General features: G+C 40.7%; 2 protein-coding genes and 1 non-coding gene across 9 annotated transcripts in view; 1 reads left to right on the top strand and 2 right to left on the bottom strand.

The window, feature by feature from the left end:
* Positions 1-5,923: 5,923 nt before the first annotated feature.
* On the bottom strand, positions 5,924-11,332 carry LOC133928479 (importin subunit alpha-1b). The gene is made up of 11 exons (XM_062374817.1): positions 10,964-11,332; positions 10,767-10,863; positions 10,099-10,190; positions 9,881-10,012; positions 9,604-9,789; positions 9,353-9,516; positions 9,182-9,260; positions 7,779-7,907; positions 7,318-7,445; positions 6,834-7,205; positions 5,924-6,738 (listed from the first exon to the last, which is right to left on the bottom strand). The coding sequence occupies exons 1-10, from the start codon at positions 11,180-11,182 to the stop codon at positions 6,836-6,838; spliced, it is 1,596 nt and encodes a 531-aa protein (XP_062230801.1). The 5' UTR covers positions 11,183-11,332; the 3' UTR covers positions 5,924-6,738; positions 6,834-6,835.
* Positions 11,333-14,005: 2,673 nt separating this feature from the next.
* On the bottom strand, positions 14,006-14,079 carry TRNAT-AGU (transfer RNA threonine (anticodon AGU)). Its single transcript has one exon. It is a non-coding gene; the product is annotated as a tRNA-Thr (tRNA).
* A 67-nt stretch (positions 14,080-14,146) lies between these two features.
* The window catches only part of LOC133928480 (uncharacterized), a 31,251-nt gene continuing 29,375 nt past the window's right edge, over positions 14,147-16,022 (top strand). For 6 of the 7 annotated variants that reach the window (XR_009911452.1, XR_009911450.1, XR_009911451.1 and 3 more), the window contains exons 1-4: positions 14,147-14,973; positions 15,068-15,144; positions 15,247-15,353; positions 15,810-15,942. Coding sequence is in view for 2 of the 7 variants with exons in the window: in XM_062374819.1 (XP_062230803.1) it covers positions 14,895-14,973; positions 15,068-15,144; positions 15,247-15,353; positions 15,810-15,942 (396 nt within the window). In the remaining 5 variants the exon portion in view is untranslated. The remainder of the gene's footprint in view (positions 14,974-15,067; positions 15,145-15,246; positions 15,354-15,809; positions 15,943-16,022) is intronic. The other variant, XR_009911453.1, reaches the window with a different exon arrangement.

Below are 16,022 nucleotides of genomic sequence, written 5' to 3' on the forward strand. Positions count from 1 at the left end.
AACCACCTCGCTTATTGCCGCTCTGAGCCTGTGATGCCTGTGCCGAGTTAATTTGCAAAATAGAGAGCCGATAACAGAGTCAAAACCAGTGTCAAATGTGCAAACAATAACAGAACAAAAACCACTATCGGGCTGGGGGGTTTTGTAACCCCGAATCGTCCTGCCACGTCGGCCTGCATATGTGGCACGTCCAGTCAGCAAACCAGAGTCCTAATCAGCCCAAACCACTATCAAAGGTGCAAAATGATATGGATTACTGTTCTCAGGGGGTTAAACAAACGGTTTAATAGTTTGGGGGGTTATCCAGACCAAATGCATAGTTTGGGGAAGTAAAATGGAATTTTTTCTTTATTTTTTATTTAAGCCTTTGCTTAAATAATTCGCAGAAAATTAATGCAAAATGCTATTAAATTTGTGATTACCTTCGAAACAATGTTGATATAGCACAAGGTATTAGAGACTTCGATATTGGTTGAGACTATAGCGTCGTCCGCTTTAATTGGATGGAGTCCATGTCAATAGCAGTGAGTTATCTCACCCAATACTATGAGATCTACACCATAGAAAATTGGGGATCTAAGTGAGGTATAAATCTCTGTCAATGATAAATACCTCGAACTCCTAACAGGACACTTAGATATAGACCGGTATGTTGATTATAATTTGATAAGGACAATTATTTCAGCATTAGGAGGAGATATATACCACAAAGAATACCTTCAGTCTTTAGATCCACATACTAAAGAATCTGAACAAAAAGTTTAGAGAGTTATAAATTTGCAACACTTTGCAAATACTTTACCAATTGCATTTACTTATCACAAAGGTGTCACTAATCCCTGCAGTCGATGCACCAGAAAGAGAGGAGGCACATTATAAACCACTCGTCTCCTAAATAAAAATAAGAGGGGAAAAAATATAGGCATAAATCATGCTTCTTAAGCTACCACAGAAGAAAATGAAGATATCTTCTAAATCAGTAAATAAAGTTCAATCTCTTGTTGAAAGACACCTAATGGATGCTCTGCATCCAGTACCCAACACAAATGTGCGCACAAACTTATATGCTGGGATATCGGAACACCCTCACTACATTGTTGTGGGGAAATCATGAGGAGTTGAAAGGGTTAACTAAATATCCACAAACTATATTGATTCCCCTAAATCATACAATAGAAAGACTGCAATTTGTCGACATTATATTTTTCTTCGAAAATTACCAAAGAACTTCAACTGGATCCAGGCTAAAGTCCATGGTCATAACAGAGTGCCTCTAGCACTTGGACTGAACCAAATAGAAGAAAATAATTGAGGTAGAATTGCACTCGCTTAACAAAAGAGAGGCATTTACCTCTATAATACCTACTCTTTATTAAGACTTCCCACTAAAAGCTAAATGGGTCTATTCATTCAAAAGAATGAGGTGGTGAGATACAAAACGAAGCCTGTAGCACAAGGGTTCATGCAGAGATCCAACATCGATTTTCGATGATAACATACTCTCTAGTTATGTGTGAAATTAAGTTCTGATATATAATATTTTGGCAGTATAAATGGATTTATCCATGCAGTTGATATAGTGACCGCATACTCTTATGGGTCATTAGATTCAGATATCTATATGCCTCTGAATGGCTTAAAATTCTGAATCCAAGAGCAAATCATAACATGCATTGTGTAAAACTAAAAAGTCACTCTATGACTTAAATCAGGTAGACAATATATGATACAATTGACTGGATGAGTTCCTTCTACTAAAGGTTACTCAAATGATGATTGCTCATGTGTGTTCATTAAGAAATTCCTCACTGGATTTTGTATCATCTCACTACACAAGATATAGAAGAGGGAAACAATCATCTAAAGATGGAGTTTGAGATGAAAGACTTGGGTAAAGCCAAGTTTTTGCTTAAGTCTAGAACTTGAGCACATTCCGTAAGGAATCCCATTAAAGCACCTATGGTCATTCGATCACTTGGTATGAATAAACATTCATTCAGACCTAAAGGTGATGATGAGGTAATATCGGAACCTGAAGTTCCATATCCTGGTATGATTGGAGCACTCGGATATCTTGCAAATTGCCTTAGACCCAACTTTGCATTTGCAGCCGAGTTATTAGCTAGACACATCATTGCTCCAACAAAAGGCATATGATTGGCTTATAGAATATCCTCATATATCTCCAATGTACAAATGATCTTAATTTATTTTATCAGAATATCAAGACATAGTCATGGTAGTATATACTGATGTTATCTTATTGTCCGACCAGTTTTGTTTTCCAACATGATAGTACATCCTTATGATCGAAGTCATCAAAAGCAAACTCTAGTTGCTACTTCCACTGATCATTTAGAAATAATTACATTATATGCAACATCACATGATTATATTGCTTTGCAGAATGATTAAGAATATTCCAGGATCATGTGGTATATATTCATCAGAATATTCCACAATTATCTATCAAGAAAATATTATTTGTATTACTCAAATGCATACATGTTATATAAAGTGCAATATCACAAAGCATATGGCCACAAGATATATTACAAACGAAGTCATGTGAAAATCTAGTAGATTTATTCACTAAGTCATTGCCCACTTCAATATTCCAGAAATGCATTCGTGGAATTAGCATGCAGAGACTTTGAGAATTGCATAGTTCATGAGAAATCAATCCCTAATTTATAACATATTTATGATCATCAAATCACATATATATTGCACTCTTTTCCCTTATGAGTTTTACTCTATAGTTTTCTCATATATGCCATATCATTTTCTCCTAAGTTTTTTTCCCTACTGGGGTTTTAAGGGGTTTTTCAATAGCATATTACAATCACTTTTCTCCTCATATTTTTTCCACAATATTTTGAGAGAAGTTTTTCATTGTGCTATATACAGATTGTGATATTGATCAAGGGGAAGTGTTGAGAAATGATCAATTCATGAGTATTGGGAAGAGGTGTCGTTCCAACAGGCATACATTTGTTCATGTCTATTGGGGAGAGGTGTCTCCCCAACAACACCCTTTTCATCTTGTGTGTGTGTGTATATATATGTATGTGTGTGTATAACATACATAATGCAATGAATCAATGAATTCTATTCTACTATGTTCAATCTCTCCATCTATCTCTACTTCAACAATCTTTTTTTTTTAGAAAATCGGGTCACATTTCACTCTCTCTCTCTCTCTATCACACACACACACACACACACACACACACACACACACACACACATATATATATATAAACACATTGCAATCCTTACAAAGGTACCCCTAAAAAATACACGAAGCAGCTCTTGGTCCTTGCAGGGATCTCCTGGTCATCTCCGTCACCGACGATCAGAGCACGCACCTGACGAGCCACCACCGCACCAAGGATTGGCAAGAGGACCCAATAAGCTTGCAGGTGACACCTTTCCTGACGATATATATTACATTGCAATCCTTACAAAGGAACCCCTGAAAAATACATGGAGCAACTCTTGGTCGTTGCAAGGATCTCCTGGTCGTCTCCGTCACCAACGATCGGAGCACGCACCTGACGATCCACCGCCGAACCAAGGATTGGCAAGAGGGCCCAACAAGCTCGCAGCTTGAAGCTGACACCTTTCGCGATGAAGTACTGAAATTTTTCATTGCCACAATGAGCAGCACATCGGACACAATATGCTCTTGAAACGATGAATGCCCTGGCACTCCTTGACGGCCATTGGCCATTGCATCACCGAGAAACATGGGATCTAACACCCTAAGCATCGCGATGACCCCGAGTCGATGGTCGACTGAGCAACCCAAAAAGAGGACACCTCCACCCTCAGCAGCACAAAAGATGGAGTGCCAAATGGAAACCTTAGCGTCATCGGTATGAGAATCGATGACCCGCAGACAGCAACCTAAACGCAACAAGCACACCCATACATACCTCACGAGAGCAACAGAACCTCTGTCGCATCTAGGCCCCTAAGTAAGTGGTAAGTGTTTCGGTGATTAATGGCAACCATATCATTGTGACTAATACGTATGTTTTGAAGGAATTCAAATTCTTTAATTCACAATTCACTTGATTTCATTCATCTCTCTTGCAACCCAGAAGCATTCATCCACATTGTGCGTCATCTAGAGGCAAGAGAGAGCACATGAAGTGATTTGTAAGTTCTTAATTGAAGATTAAGGACTCCATCACTGCTCCAAGAGTAGTGAGTGTGCATCTAGCTGTTGTTTTAGATTTGATTGGGATCAAGTGAACCAATTAGCTTGTTACTCTTAGTGGTTGGCAACACCTAGTCGATCGTGAAGATTGGAGGTGTTCTCGGTGAGCTATTGGAGGTCTTGTGGGAGCCTCGGGAAGCTCGTGTATTTGGTTTGATGCCCGCTAATCTGGAGATGGAGAAGTTGCAATCACTAGTGAGCACTTGAGTCTCGGTGACTCAAGGGAGAGCGACATCCCTGTGTGGATGCTCCAACGAGGATTAGTGGAGAGTGTCAACTTTTCGATACTTGGTGAAAAATTCAGTGTCCTCTTTCCCTACTCCTATTACATTCCACATTTTGCTTCTAGCATTTCCTTCGTGCAAGTTTCAATTGCGCACTTTACTTATATTTTATATGCTTGCATGTATGTTCTTATCTTTCTGGCTTGCTATATCGTCTAATTGACTAAGATTGATTCTTGTTCTAGAAATTGATAGTTGGTTTAGTTTTAAATTAGTGCCCTATTCACCCCCTTTAGAACCATTAGATCCTTTCAACCTCCAAAGTTCCATCTCAGTGAAGAAGCCATGAAAGAACAAAACAACAGTGAATCTCACACATCCACCGGAAAACCTAAATTACTAACCTAGCACCTAAGCTACAAAGGAAATACGCTACTAACCTGGGGGGGGGGATCCTCCTCTGACGTTGGGAGGCAGTCGAAGGCGAGGGGGCCAACCGAATCGGCGGTGAGAAGCCTCTGCTCCCAAGTCGCCTTCTGGATCGCCTCAGTTGCCTCCTCTAAGGGCTCGTCTGGAGCTGGATAACTCCCTCTGCTTCAACAATCTTATTCGACTAGACTGGAATGGACTTGCTTCACATCATTTAGCAGCCACGAAAGACACTTACTACAAAGTCGTATTTCGCAAGAATTTCCTGCAAAAATTGTACATGGAACCTGTAATTTGCAGGCTTCCAGCTATGTTGGCTCGAGGCAGCTGTGCTCGCCAAAACAGCACGTCAAGCTCAAAGGCTCCACGAGGCCAAACATGAGCGCGCGCGCACACACCTGAGCCTGAATTGCCTTTGTGGGCATTGGAGAGCAGGAATTTCACACGAATCTAGCGCTTAATTTCCGCAATAATTTAAAGAAACCCTGTATTCCAAAAAATTATTCATTTGTTGAAGGTTGTTCGAGCTTTTTCCTTTTTCTACGAGTATGGCATAGGTTACATACTTCAGTTCAGCGCGTTTTTAGGGTATGGATTCTCACCAATGTTTTCATTACTCAAGCCAGGTTGGTTTTTTCCTCCAATCTACGAAGCATCTGAGACTGAGTTGCGAAGAACATCTCGAAATTAGCGAAGAGGATAACCATGAACTTCGATTATGATCATTTGAACCAATCGTGGTAAAAGAAACAAGCAACAGTTTTTTTTTCCGGAACAACAAAACCGTTTAAAACTCGCAGCTCCCACCGGTCGGCCGCCCACATGCCTGCAAATCATTGAAGCAATATGGCTGCCACCATTATTGGATAGAGATGAGATGCAATCACCATGATTGGCCTGTCCCTCGACAAACTACAGCGAGGCAGCAAGATCAAAACCATTTTGCATCACATGAGGAACCTTATCCGGGCAGGAAGATCATCCAATTAAGTACCACACAAAATTACACATTTTAACAGCACAAACAACAGACAGGTATGTTGAATAAGATATTTTTTGCTTCTTTCGTTCCATTGCTAATTTGCTACAGCAGAGGGTTCACAGGTTCATATCCTGATTGACAATTGCACAACGATAAACCAGGTTCCACAGTAAAACACAGAACCAACTTTGCTTATCTTCCCATAAACACCTTAACACCACGAGTAACTCAACTAGAGAAACCTCGCCAAAATAGGCAAATACACCTGGAATTCTAGACAGACATGGAAAAAAACCTCCATACGACAGTGAGTACAAGAACAAGTACTGACCCGACAAACCTGTGGGACATACAATAAATCAATTAATAGACTTATAGACCAGCGTGAGACTCCCAAAACCCAGTTGACACTGATGTTTTTATAAGTTGTGCCAATACTCAGTGCAACAAGTTATACAGCACAGGAATGCTTTGACAAAAACCGACACATTTCTTATCTTTCAAGGTTCTTTCTACCTCAAACGGGTAAAACAATATAATTCATGCTTTATAGGAGGCAAAACCCAACTCATGACTCCCAACAACACCTGTGCTCTAGACACCCTCTTTCCATGCTCCCACCATAAGTGCGAACCAGAGCCCAAATGATCCGACCCGCTGACCTTCAAGACTGACCACTGACCAAGCTGCACCACTGGCGATGCAACCCAAGGACTGACCCTGCTGACTGGGACTGACATGACGACTTCCTGAGACCAGACCAATGGGGGGACCCAACCATGACTTGGAAGACATGACTACCCCAACTGTACCTCTGACTAGCCCCAAGCAATTAGCCAAGGCACAATGGCACAGTAGCCATTCCAAATGGGCATCTGCATGTACAATATGACATCAGAAAATGCCACCTCCACAAACATATGCAATGCACACCATCCAACTTACTTATAAACTACTAAAGAGAGCATACCTTCAGCCAAAGTTGAATCCACCCGATGGAACAGAAGGCTGCTGGTTCCCAAAGTTGAAGCCATTCTGAGGATTGTCGCCTGAGGGCATCGCGTCGTCTTCCTCCTCCAGCCAGTAGGACTCAAGCATCTTAACCGCCTTCTCATATATCTCGGTGTTGTCATGGCTCTGAAGATTCTCAATCTTGTCCAGTCCCTCAGCATCATCAATCATCTGTGCATAGATGTTGACATCACCGGCTCCAAGGTTCTTCTCTGCCTCCCCAACCTTCAAGATGTTCTCAAGACCTTCCAAGCAAACTGTAACAATTCTAGGATCTGGGCAAACTAGCAGATCACAGAGTGGCTTGATGCAACCCTGGGCAACAAGGTACCTATGTTTCATATAATTGCCAATGTTGTCAGGAATATAATTTTTTTAAAGAAAAAATAAAAGTATACTGCTATAAATAACATCACAGAAAGAAGTAACAGAAGTTCCCATACTTAATCTGGTCATGTGTTCCACCAGAAGTGGCATTTGAAATTGCCCAGGCTGCTTCTTTCTTAATGTCAAATTCAGCAGTTTGCAGAAAATGCACCAAGGGTCCGATTATGTTTGCATTGATCACAGCCTGCAACCAGAATGATGATATTTTAGGAGGCTGGACATCAAAAGGAGACCAAGAACATAACCATTAAACAAGGAATCATTTCCTTGGTTTTTAAATGCTCTTGTTGTTTAATACGTACAGTTAAAAACAATGGTGCTGAATGGCAACACTGGTAGTTAACAGCGAGTAATTTTATGACTTATCAAAACAATGTTTCAATTCATAAATGGACAGGATTCTGAAACTTGCGCTAAGCTGCTTCTCTTTTTAAAATACCAATATGCTAATTTCAATTCATAAATGCACAGGATTGTGAGTATTTTAACTTATCCAAACAACTTCAAGCACACAAACCTGAATCTGTTCCCTGTTACCAGCTGTGATGTTTGAGATTGTCCAGCATGCTTCTTTCTTGATGCTTTTCTTGTGGTTCGTAGTTAAGAGGTTCAAAAGACATGGAAGTGCTTGGTGATCAATGACACACTGCAGGATGGAGAAATATAAATGATAAATAAAGACAACATAAAAGATCTCAGGTTGAGTGGAATATGGAATGTAAAAATGGTATCATGGTATTGAACGCCAATATGGTACCGGTCACCTAGTATAATAAAATTTAATGATGATTTCTCATAATTAAGGACGGCAACTAACAGGATCAGTTATATGGAACCTGCTTTAATTATTCACAAGCAAACAGTTATTAAATTAAATGATATAGTTAACAGCAAGTCAAGGACTTAGTGAGACAAACATTTGGCACTTAGCGAGAACTCAACAATAGACCACTGGTTATTGGATCAGTCCCCACAGAGACTGAGATATTCTCATAAAATGCAATTTCTAAACCGCTGGCCAGCTTCACATAAAAACTTCTTTCCACAACAGGGGCTGAACAACTAGGTACCAAATCACCTAACGTTTAAACTACAACACAAGACAATATCAACTAATTGTTTTTCCACCGTATCAGTAGAATTGAACTATTTAAAACCCTGGTCTGGATAAATGTACTGTAATTAATCCATGATCTATTTAATTTGGATTTGAAAACCATGTAGATGCATGCAAATCTACATAACACCTTTTATTGTCACGTTTCATGGAACAAGTCAAGGTAGAGGGATAGGAATAAAGTGAATATAAAGGGAGAAGGCGCAGCGAGATTCAGCAGAGAGGTAGAGACGCAATAGGGGAGAGTGACAGACACTGAGAGATAGGAATAATAGGATAGTGGTTTATTTCTAGCTTTACCAATGAGACGATGTCTATCTCATATATATACAAGTCCCTACTCCCTGACAATATTGACCTGACTACTAGATAAGATATCCAGTTAATAAACAATTATTTTAATCAAACTTACAGGTCAAATTGAAACAAACTAGCGTGTAAGAGGCGATCAAGCTACTACAGCATCCTCCTTTGTTGGTCAACTGCATGGACCCATTATGGGAACCATGACTTCTATATTCTCACGAAATAACACCACTAAACATGTGTGCATCTACAACACTACCCAGGACAAAAGAAGCTTTAAAAATTACTAGACATTAGGACATTACTGCAGCTACATAGTTAATCTACCACAAGTGAAGGAAGCAAGGCAGATATGAAGCATACAAGGGTGGACTGATGTTTTAACCAGTGCAACAAGCATTTACATGCTCATATTCATTTAGCAACAGCAGGGTATACATGAATTGAAACAAAAATGACACAGTAAAAAGGAAATTCAAATTGCCAATTGAGTTTACCTGAGTCTGCAAATCATCTCCAGTAACAATGTTACCCACCGTGCGCAGAGCTGGAATGAGTACCGAGGCAGAAGGGTGCCTACATTAAACATTAGGAGTTAAAAACTTCAAGCATATGTCATGGTCTTTAGAACAATACAGAGCAAAATAACCAAAAATAACTGCACATACATCAGAAGCTCCACAAGGCGAGGGAACACGCCAGAATCAATCACTGCTTGGATCTTGTCATTAGTTCCATCAGATAAGTATGAGAGAGCCCAACAAGCATCAGTTAGGACCTCCTCATCTTGAGAGTGGATGAGGCGCTGCAGTGCTGACAACGCTGGTTTGACCTAATCAAGCACACAAATAAACCAAAATCATTATAAGAATCAACTTTGGCCAACACAACAAAAAGAAACATCATCACAGAAATAGACCTGCTCAAAGTTAGGTTGTGGCTTCCCACGGCAGAAGTTGGAGAGCGTCCATGTGGCATTCCTGAGCATTGAGAGCTTAGCATGCTCGTTAAGCTGCTGCAGCAAGGGGAATAACCCACCGTGGCCAAGCACAAGATCGCGGCACTTTGGGGAGTCACCAGCAACATTCCCTAGAGCCCACACAGCCTGCAAAAGCAAACGAGAAAGAGAACAACCTAAGCATCGCTCTAAACAAATGTCACAGAGAAGAAAAGCACTCTACTAATTCTTTCCATGCCTGCTCGCGGACATCCTCGCTGGGGGAGCTGAGGAGCTTGACAAAGATGGGCACAGCACCGAACTCAACCACTACTTTGGTGTTATCCGATGTGCCTGATGCAATGTTGGTGAGCGCCCATGCAGCCTCAAACTGCATACAAAAAACAAATTTGCAGCGATTAACAGAATAAATAGTATTAAATCGATGTGATTGGATCAGTGAGATTGTTTCCACACCTGAAGTTGGGGATAGTCCTCACGTGTGAGGAATTGAATGAAGCGTGGCACCACTCCTGTGCTGATCACTTCCTCGATAGGAGGACTTCGCTCTACAGAGATTTAATGAAACTCAATCAGCAAGGGACCCCTTCACAACTTTCACATAAAATTTCAGTGGGCATCCAGGAAGAAGTGTCATAGGTTTATCAGACCATATCCAAAAGCCCCCTTGGATAATCAAAGTTGTTCTCTAGAATAGCACATATGAAAGAAGCATGAACCCTCTCCATAATTACTAAAAGAAGTATACGTGGACGGAGAAACAATCAACCCAGAAGCTCAGTGGAGTATTATTGAAAAATATAGAACAATTCATAAAATCATATGGTTACCAGGATGGTTCCAACGAATAGATGAAATTTACATGTCCAGCGAATTCTAAATCTGAGAAAAAGGGGAGGCGGGGGAAAATCAATCTAGCCATCAGCCAATCCACAAGTAAGCTAAGACATAAACACGCTTGCCGCATGCTTTCGCCCCCAAATAACCTAGAACTGAGCAAACCCCCCACCAACGATAGTCTAGATTACTCGCCCAATCACCCAAATCTCACCCCTTAAACTCAATCTAGTGCCAAATAAATTCTCCACAAGTGTTAGAAACATATCTTAAGATTCAAATCTCACCGATAGAGAGCAGCTTCCTGAACTGCGTGGTGGCCTCGAGCTGGACGGTAGGGTCGTCGGAGAGCACCGCCTGCACCATCGCCGGCAAACCCTCCAGCTGCAGACGCACAAAACGAGATCCAAATCCGTCAGATCGAGGCCCCCCCCAGCACCCAAACCCTAACGAACCGATCAGATCGGGGAGGTTGGCACCGCACCTTCTGCTGGAGCGCGGATGAGTGGGCCATCGGCGGCGCGGCGGCACCGGCGGAGGCAGCGAACCCGTCGCGGCGCTTCTTCTGGAGGCTCTCCTCGCGCTTGGCCTTGCGGATGCCCACCATGTCGCCCTCGCGGCGGCGGCGGGCCTCCTCCGCGTCCACCGCCACCTTGTAGCTGCTCTTCCGCGCATCCGTCCGCTCGCTCGGACGCAGCGACATCGCGCCGGCCGCCTCTCCTCGAAACCCTAGCGCCGAGGGCGGGTGAGGGGAGCAGTTGGCTGTGTGGGCGAGTCGCGCACTCACGCACGCACGACTCGATTCGATTTCGAATTGGGGAATGGGAGGGGGGGAGAGAAGAGGAGGAGGTGGGGGAGGTTTTATAGGCGGCGTTCGAGGGAACGCGAAGACGAAGAAAGGCAAGGGCTGCAGCGAACGGGAGGTTGATGAGTTGCACGCGGTTTCGCACGGGTGAATATGGTAATTGTTTTGTTAAAAAAATTAAATTAAGGTATAATAACTCTGTAGCTGTTAGCAGCATGTTATTATATATAAAACGTGTTACCAATTTTCTGTAGTGTTACGGTACCAAAAATAATTTTACATAGACCTCGTAACTATTGAATTATGGTAGTGCAACTTTCTATCGGCTACTTAATTTTTTAGATGCTGACTCTCTCTCTCATAACGGGAAATCTCGTATAGACACCACCGTTGTGCCAACCTCTCATCTTGGGTTATTATTGATTGTGTTGTCACTCTTGCTAGCTTTATTTCACGACACAACTCAACTTACATCTCACTGAAGGTAAACCACACCATTCATAAAGAGAATAAGGGTTTGGCTTGATTAATCCAAGAGACATTAAAATAACCTCGCAAAAAAAATCAATTACTTAGAATAAATTTCTTTTGACTTAAAAGGAAGGGTGAAATCTGATTTAGTCCACACGACCAGCTAATCTAGCTTGATCAACAGCCTGTCGTCCCTTCGGCCTATTAGGCATGATTCAAAACCTAAATATTCCTAAGAATTTTCACCAAAAAAGTTCCGGTAGCGAAAATGAGATTAGTCATCAATAATAGTTGCCTACACCAGTGTGCATATTGAAAAATAGTAATTACCATGCACTACTTTACATACACTGATCTAGGGTGGCCGGGGCTCAAACCCCCCTCACCCGCTAGCGCTCCATGGAGAGATGGGAGAGGGAGGAAGACCGGAGGAGAAAGAAGAAGATAAGCCCCACTAGGTTCTCTTCTTGCGTTTGCCGCTGCACCTTCAACAGCAACTACCACCCTTTTGTAGACCATTTAAAGACCAATCAATTGGGGACCAAGAACAAGACACAACGCATCATACATATTTTGGCCATCTACAATCTAGGTTTCTTTGATAGATAGCATGTCTGGTCTTGAGGAATTGACCCGACCAATCCTATTGAATCCCTTCATTGTAATATTTCGACTATAACGATAAATATTGGACGCAGTATTGTCACTCCGCTCAACGGACTGAAGGTTTGAACCTTTATAAAATCCCTATGCCGCACTCGATGGTAAACAACATTTGTTTACATCGTGATCCTTGTGTTCCCTTATTGACACCATTCTCATATAATTAACTTCAAACCCTCTTCGGACTGTATTTAATTAGTTCTTTAACAATTCACTCGTCTGATTTATATGGTCAATATCATCTACAAGGTGTTTAGAGGCTAAAATTGATCGGACCTTTACAATTGATGCGACAAACTAAGGATATGTCTAATACAGGTGTCTGGAAGGTATAATGACGATGGGTAATATAACACTATCATACATGAATATCATTTTTATATGTGAATAATGTATTCGTATACTTAGAATCTCTTGGATACTCGAAAGTCTATCCGTATCAGGAAGGGATCCTGGGAAGTATGGAAGCTCCTTAGGTACCAGATATCCCTTAAACAATAAAGTCTATATCTAAATTTAAATATGACTATATCCTATTTGAAGAGAAGTTCGGATCCTACATGGAACCTCCCCTCCCCTCATATAAGAATCCGAAGGACCCTATGGAGAGGGGAGGATAGAAGAGGAAAATAGCACACGTACCAGATAACCATCCCAATCTCTATCGACAATGCGTAAGGAGCTCATAACTAGTTGTAGATCCTATCTAAACTAGCTAAAAACCCCTTATAATCTGTCTCGAGATTAATATAAAAACACATAACATAAAGCTATTATACTTCAAAGGCTCAAACCTGTATAACCCTATATCTCTTTTATTTGATTCGACAGGTCGAAGCATCCCTTATTCTTTATCATATAATCGTAAGATCGATGGTTTATAAATTATCAATATATGCTTATAATAAAAACTGTATGATTTTGCCACACTGAATAGATTAGGTGGCTAACCCATAGCATCAGTGCTCGGTAGGTGCCTGTTGGAATCTTAAGCTTGCAAAACTATGCAATCACTTTGTAAGCTTAGGTGTTGTCCTCAAGAAGATCGAGTGGATGCTTCATGACGTGGCATGCTTAACATTCGAAGCACACCTTAAATCTACACGCCCTTGCAGTAAAAATAAAATAAAAGGAAAAACCTTAACTCAGACTGCTACGAAAATAAAAGAAATAGTAAAGAAAGAAGAAAAACCAAACCTTGTAAATATTACAAATTCCATTGAACCAGTCTGAAAATCCCAGAAAGAGGACTACCGGGAATAAACGTTTCTTCCATACTGAACTGGATTCTTTGAAATACTATCAACAACAAAGTTAAATTGTAAAAAGCGACCAGAGATTTGGATGCTTTGTAATGTGTAAAAAAAAGGCGAAACAAAAAAGTTTCCCAACTTGAGGTTGGGAGGGGAAGGCAAAATTGGTTACAGAACACAGTTTGAAGTGTGGCTTTTGTTTTAGGACATTATTTTTTTATTTTACTGGTGGGTATTAAAAAAATATGGATATTTGTCCAGGTATTAAAATAATTATTTCTGGTTGAATAGGACTATAGGAGAGAGAAACAGGGGGAAAAAAGGATAAAACTGCTGCTCTCGTTGAGAGTCGAACTCAAGACCTCCCGCTTACTAAACGGGTGCTCTAACCAACTGAGCTACGAGAGCTTTGACGAGAAAGTTTATATTTTACACATCTAATACTTGGTTCCAGCTCAGTCACTGTTGCTAGCTGCCCTCTTGGTGTTTACCCTAACCAAATTCTGCGATAAGCATTCCAATAATCGAATGATCGAGGCTGTGGAGAATGGGGAATGCTTCAGCGTCTATGTTAGTTTGTCCATGAGTCCCAAACCCAGGCCGCCTCTTGCTCTCATGCGTCGATGCTACTATATGGGTTTGGGGAAGATTATGAGCTATTCAATTGTCACTCAAATCGAATGGAAGCTGAAGAGGATTTGTGGAGATACACGATTGCCAAGGCCAATTCATGCTGAAAACCTCTGTGATGAAGTCAACTCTGTTTGTCTGTTGAGTCGAACAGAAAGTTAAAGAATCTATTTTCAAGGCTACCGGGTTATTATAAGCCTCCTTAGTGTGTTCTGTTTACTTTGGCTACCTTTTGGTCTTTAATATGGTGAAGCGTTTCATTCCTAGCTTCCGTGCCAACTACGAATTGATTGTTACTGTTGAAAAAGTTGTTCTGGCATGGTCTTGCATTGTGGGAGGAACACTACTTCTACTTCCTTTGTAAGAACAATAAATCAGAAGCACACACTTACGTTTCAAACTATGCTGACGGTGAACAATTTAGTCGTTAAGAACAAAGATCACTCTTTGTATCTGTTGCGCTCTGCCCCTTGGAGTACAGTTGATCTGTATATCTTCCACTGGATATTTCGTGCTCTTTGCGTATTGTAACCACTGCCTACTTTTTTTTTGTAGAATGACATCTAACAATTGTAGATGGTGTACTGCAGAAAATGCCAAACAAGACAGCAGCATCTAAGAAGGCTGCAGTCAGGGCTGTCAAGCTTTTCATCCTGGGTGTGATTTTGCAAGGTTATACTTACCCATAGTTCTTTGCCAAATAGACCACATCAGCCCACCTTTTGCCATTTATCTTGGGTTGGAGCTTACCATTACATCATTGTAGGAGGTTATATTCATGGACGACACAGTTTAACGTATGGTGTCGATTTGGATCATATTCGATGGATAGGTGTGTTGCAGGTAATATATAAAGCACATATCTTTTTATCTATTGTTGTGTATTCCATCTCCTTTCAATTTACAAAATGTTTGAATTTTGCATTGTTATTATGCTTCTTATAGAGGATAGCCATTGGATACTTTGTAGCAGCAGTATCAGAGATTTGTCTTGTCAACAATAATTTGGTGGATTCGCCTGTATCATTTGTGAAGAAATACTCCATGGAGTGGTTAGTCAATGAGGGTAACATTTTACTTTGGAATGGTTTATATTTGTGGTACTCTTTACGTTCTTCACAAATAATTGTTCAGCATTTTGGAAGTATGTATTTGAACTTCATTTACACTCTGATTATATCGTATGGTTCAGGTAAACTGAGCTCTGTATCCACGCCATCTTTTCCGTTATATAGAACAATATGCTTGGTTTTCTGTTCCAGAATGTTGTCTTGTTTAGTTAATTAGGTCCTTTGTTTGTGTAAGCTTTGAATTTTTTTGTCCTTTTGTCTCTTCTGCCCATTTAACTGCTTGAGGTGGTTAGGTAACTTTTTGCTGTATAGCCACAACGTATAGAAACTTTCTAGCTGGACTTACTCCATATGAGATTAGTTGTGTGGATAGTTCAAAATTATTCTGAACATAGAAATATACTAATACTGGTACTGACATTTGTTTATCCTCTGAAGGATCATGGCCATAATGATTGCAATACTTTATGTTGGCTTGGTATTTGGCCTTTATGTTTCAAATTGGGAATTTGAAGTTCAAACTAGCAATTCAACCCTTTCAACTCCAAGCAATGAAGTTGAAATTAAGATGGTAAGAAGAGAATGCCCCAGTTAGTCTAGTTACATCATGCATTTGAAAACATTATGCTGTATGCTCTCAAATCATCTTAT

Source organism: Phragmites australis, chromosome 9 (genome assembly GCF_958298935.1).
Source record: "Phragmites australis chromosome 9, lpPhrAust1.1, whole genome shotgun sequence".
Classification (NCBI taxonomy): domain Eukaryota; kingdom Viridiplantae; phylum Streptophyta; class Magnoliopsida; order Poales; family Poaceae; genus Phragmites; species Phragmites australis.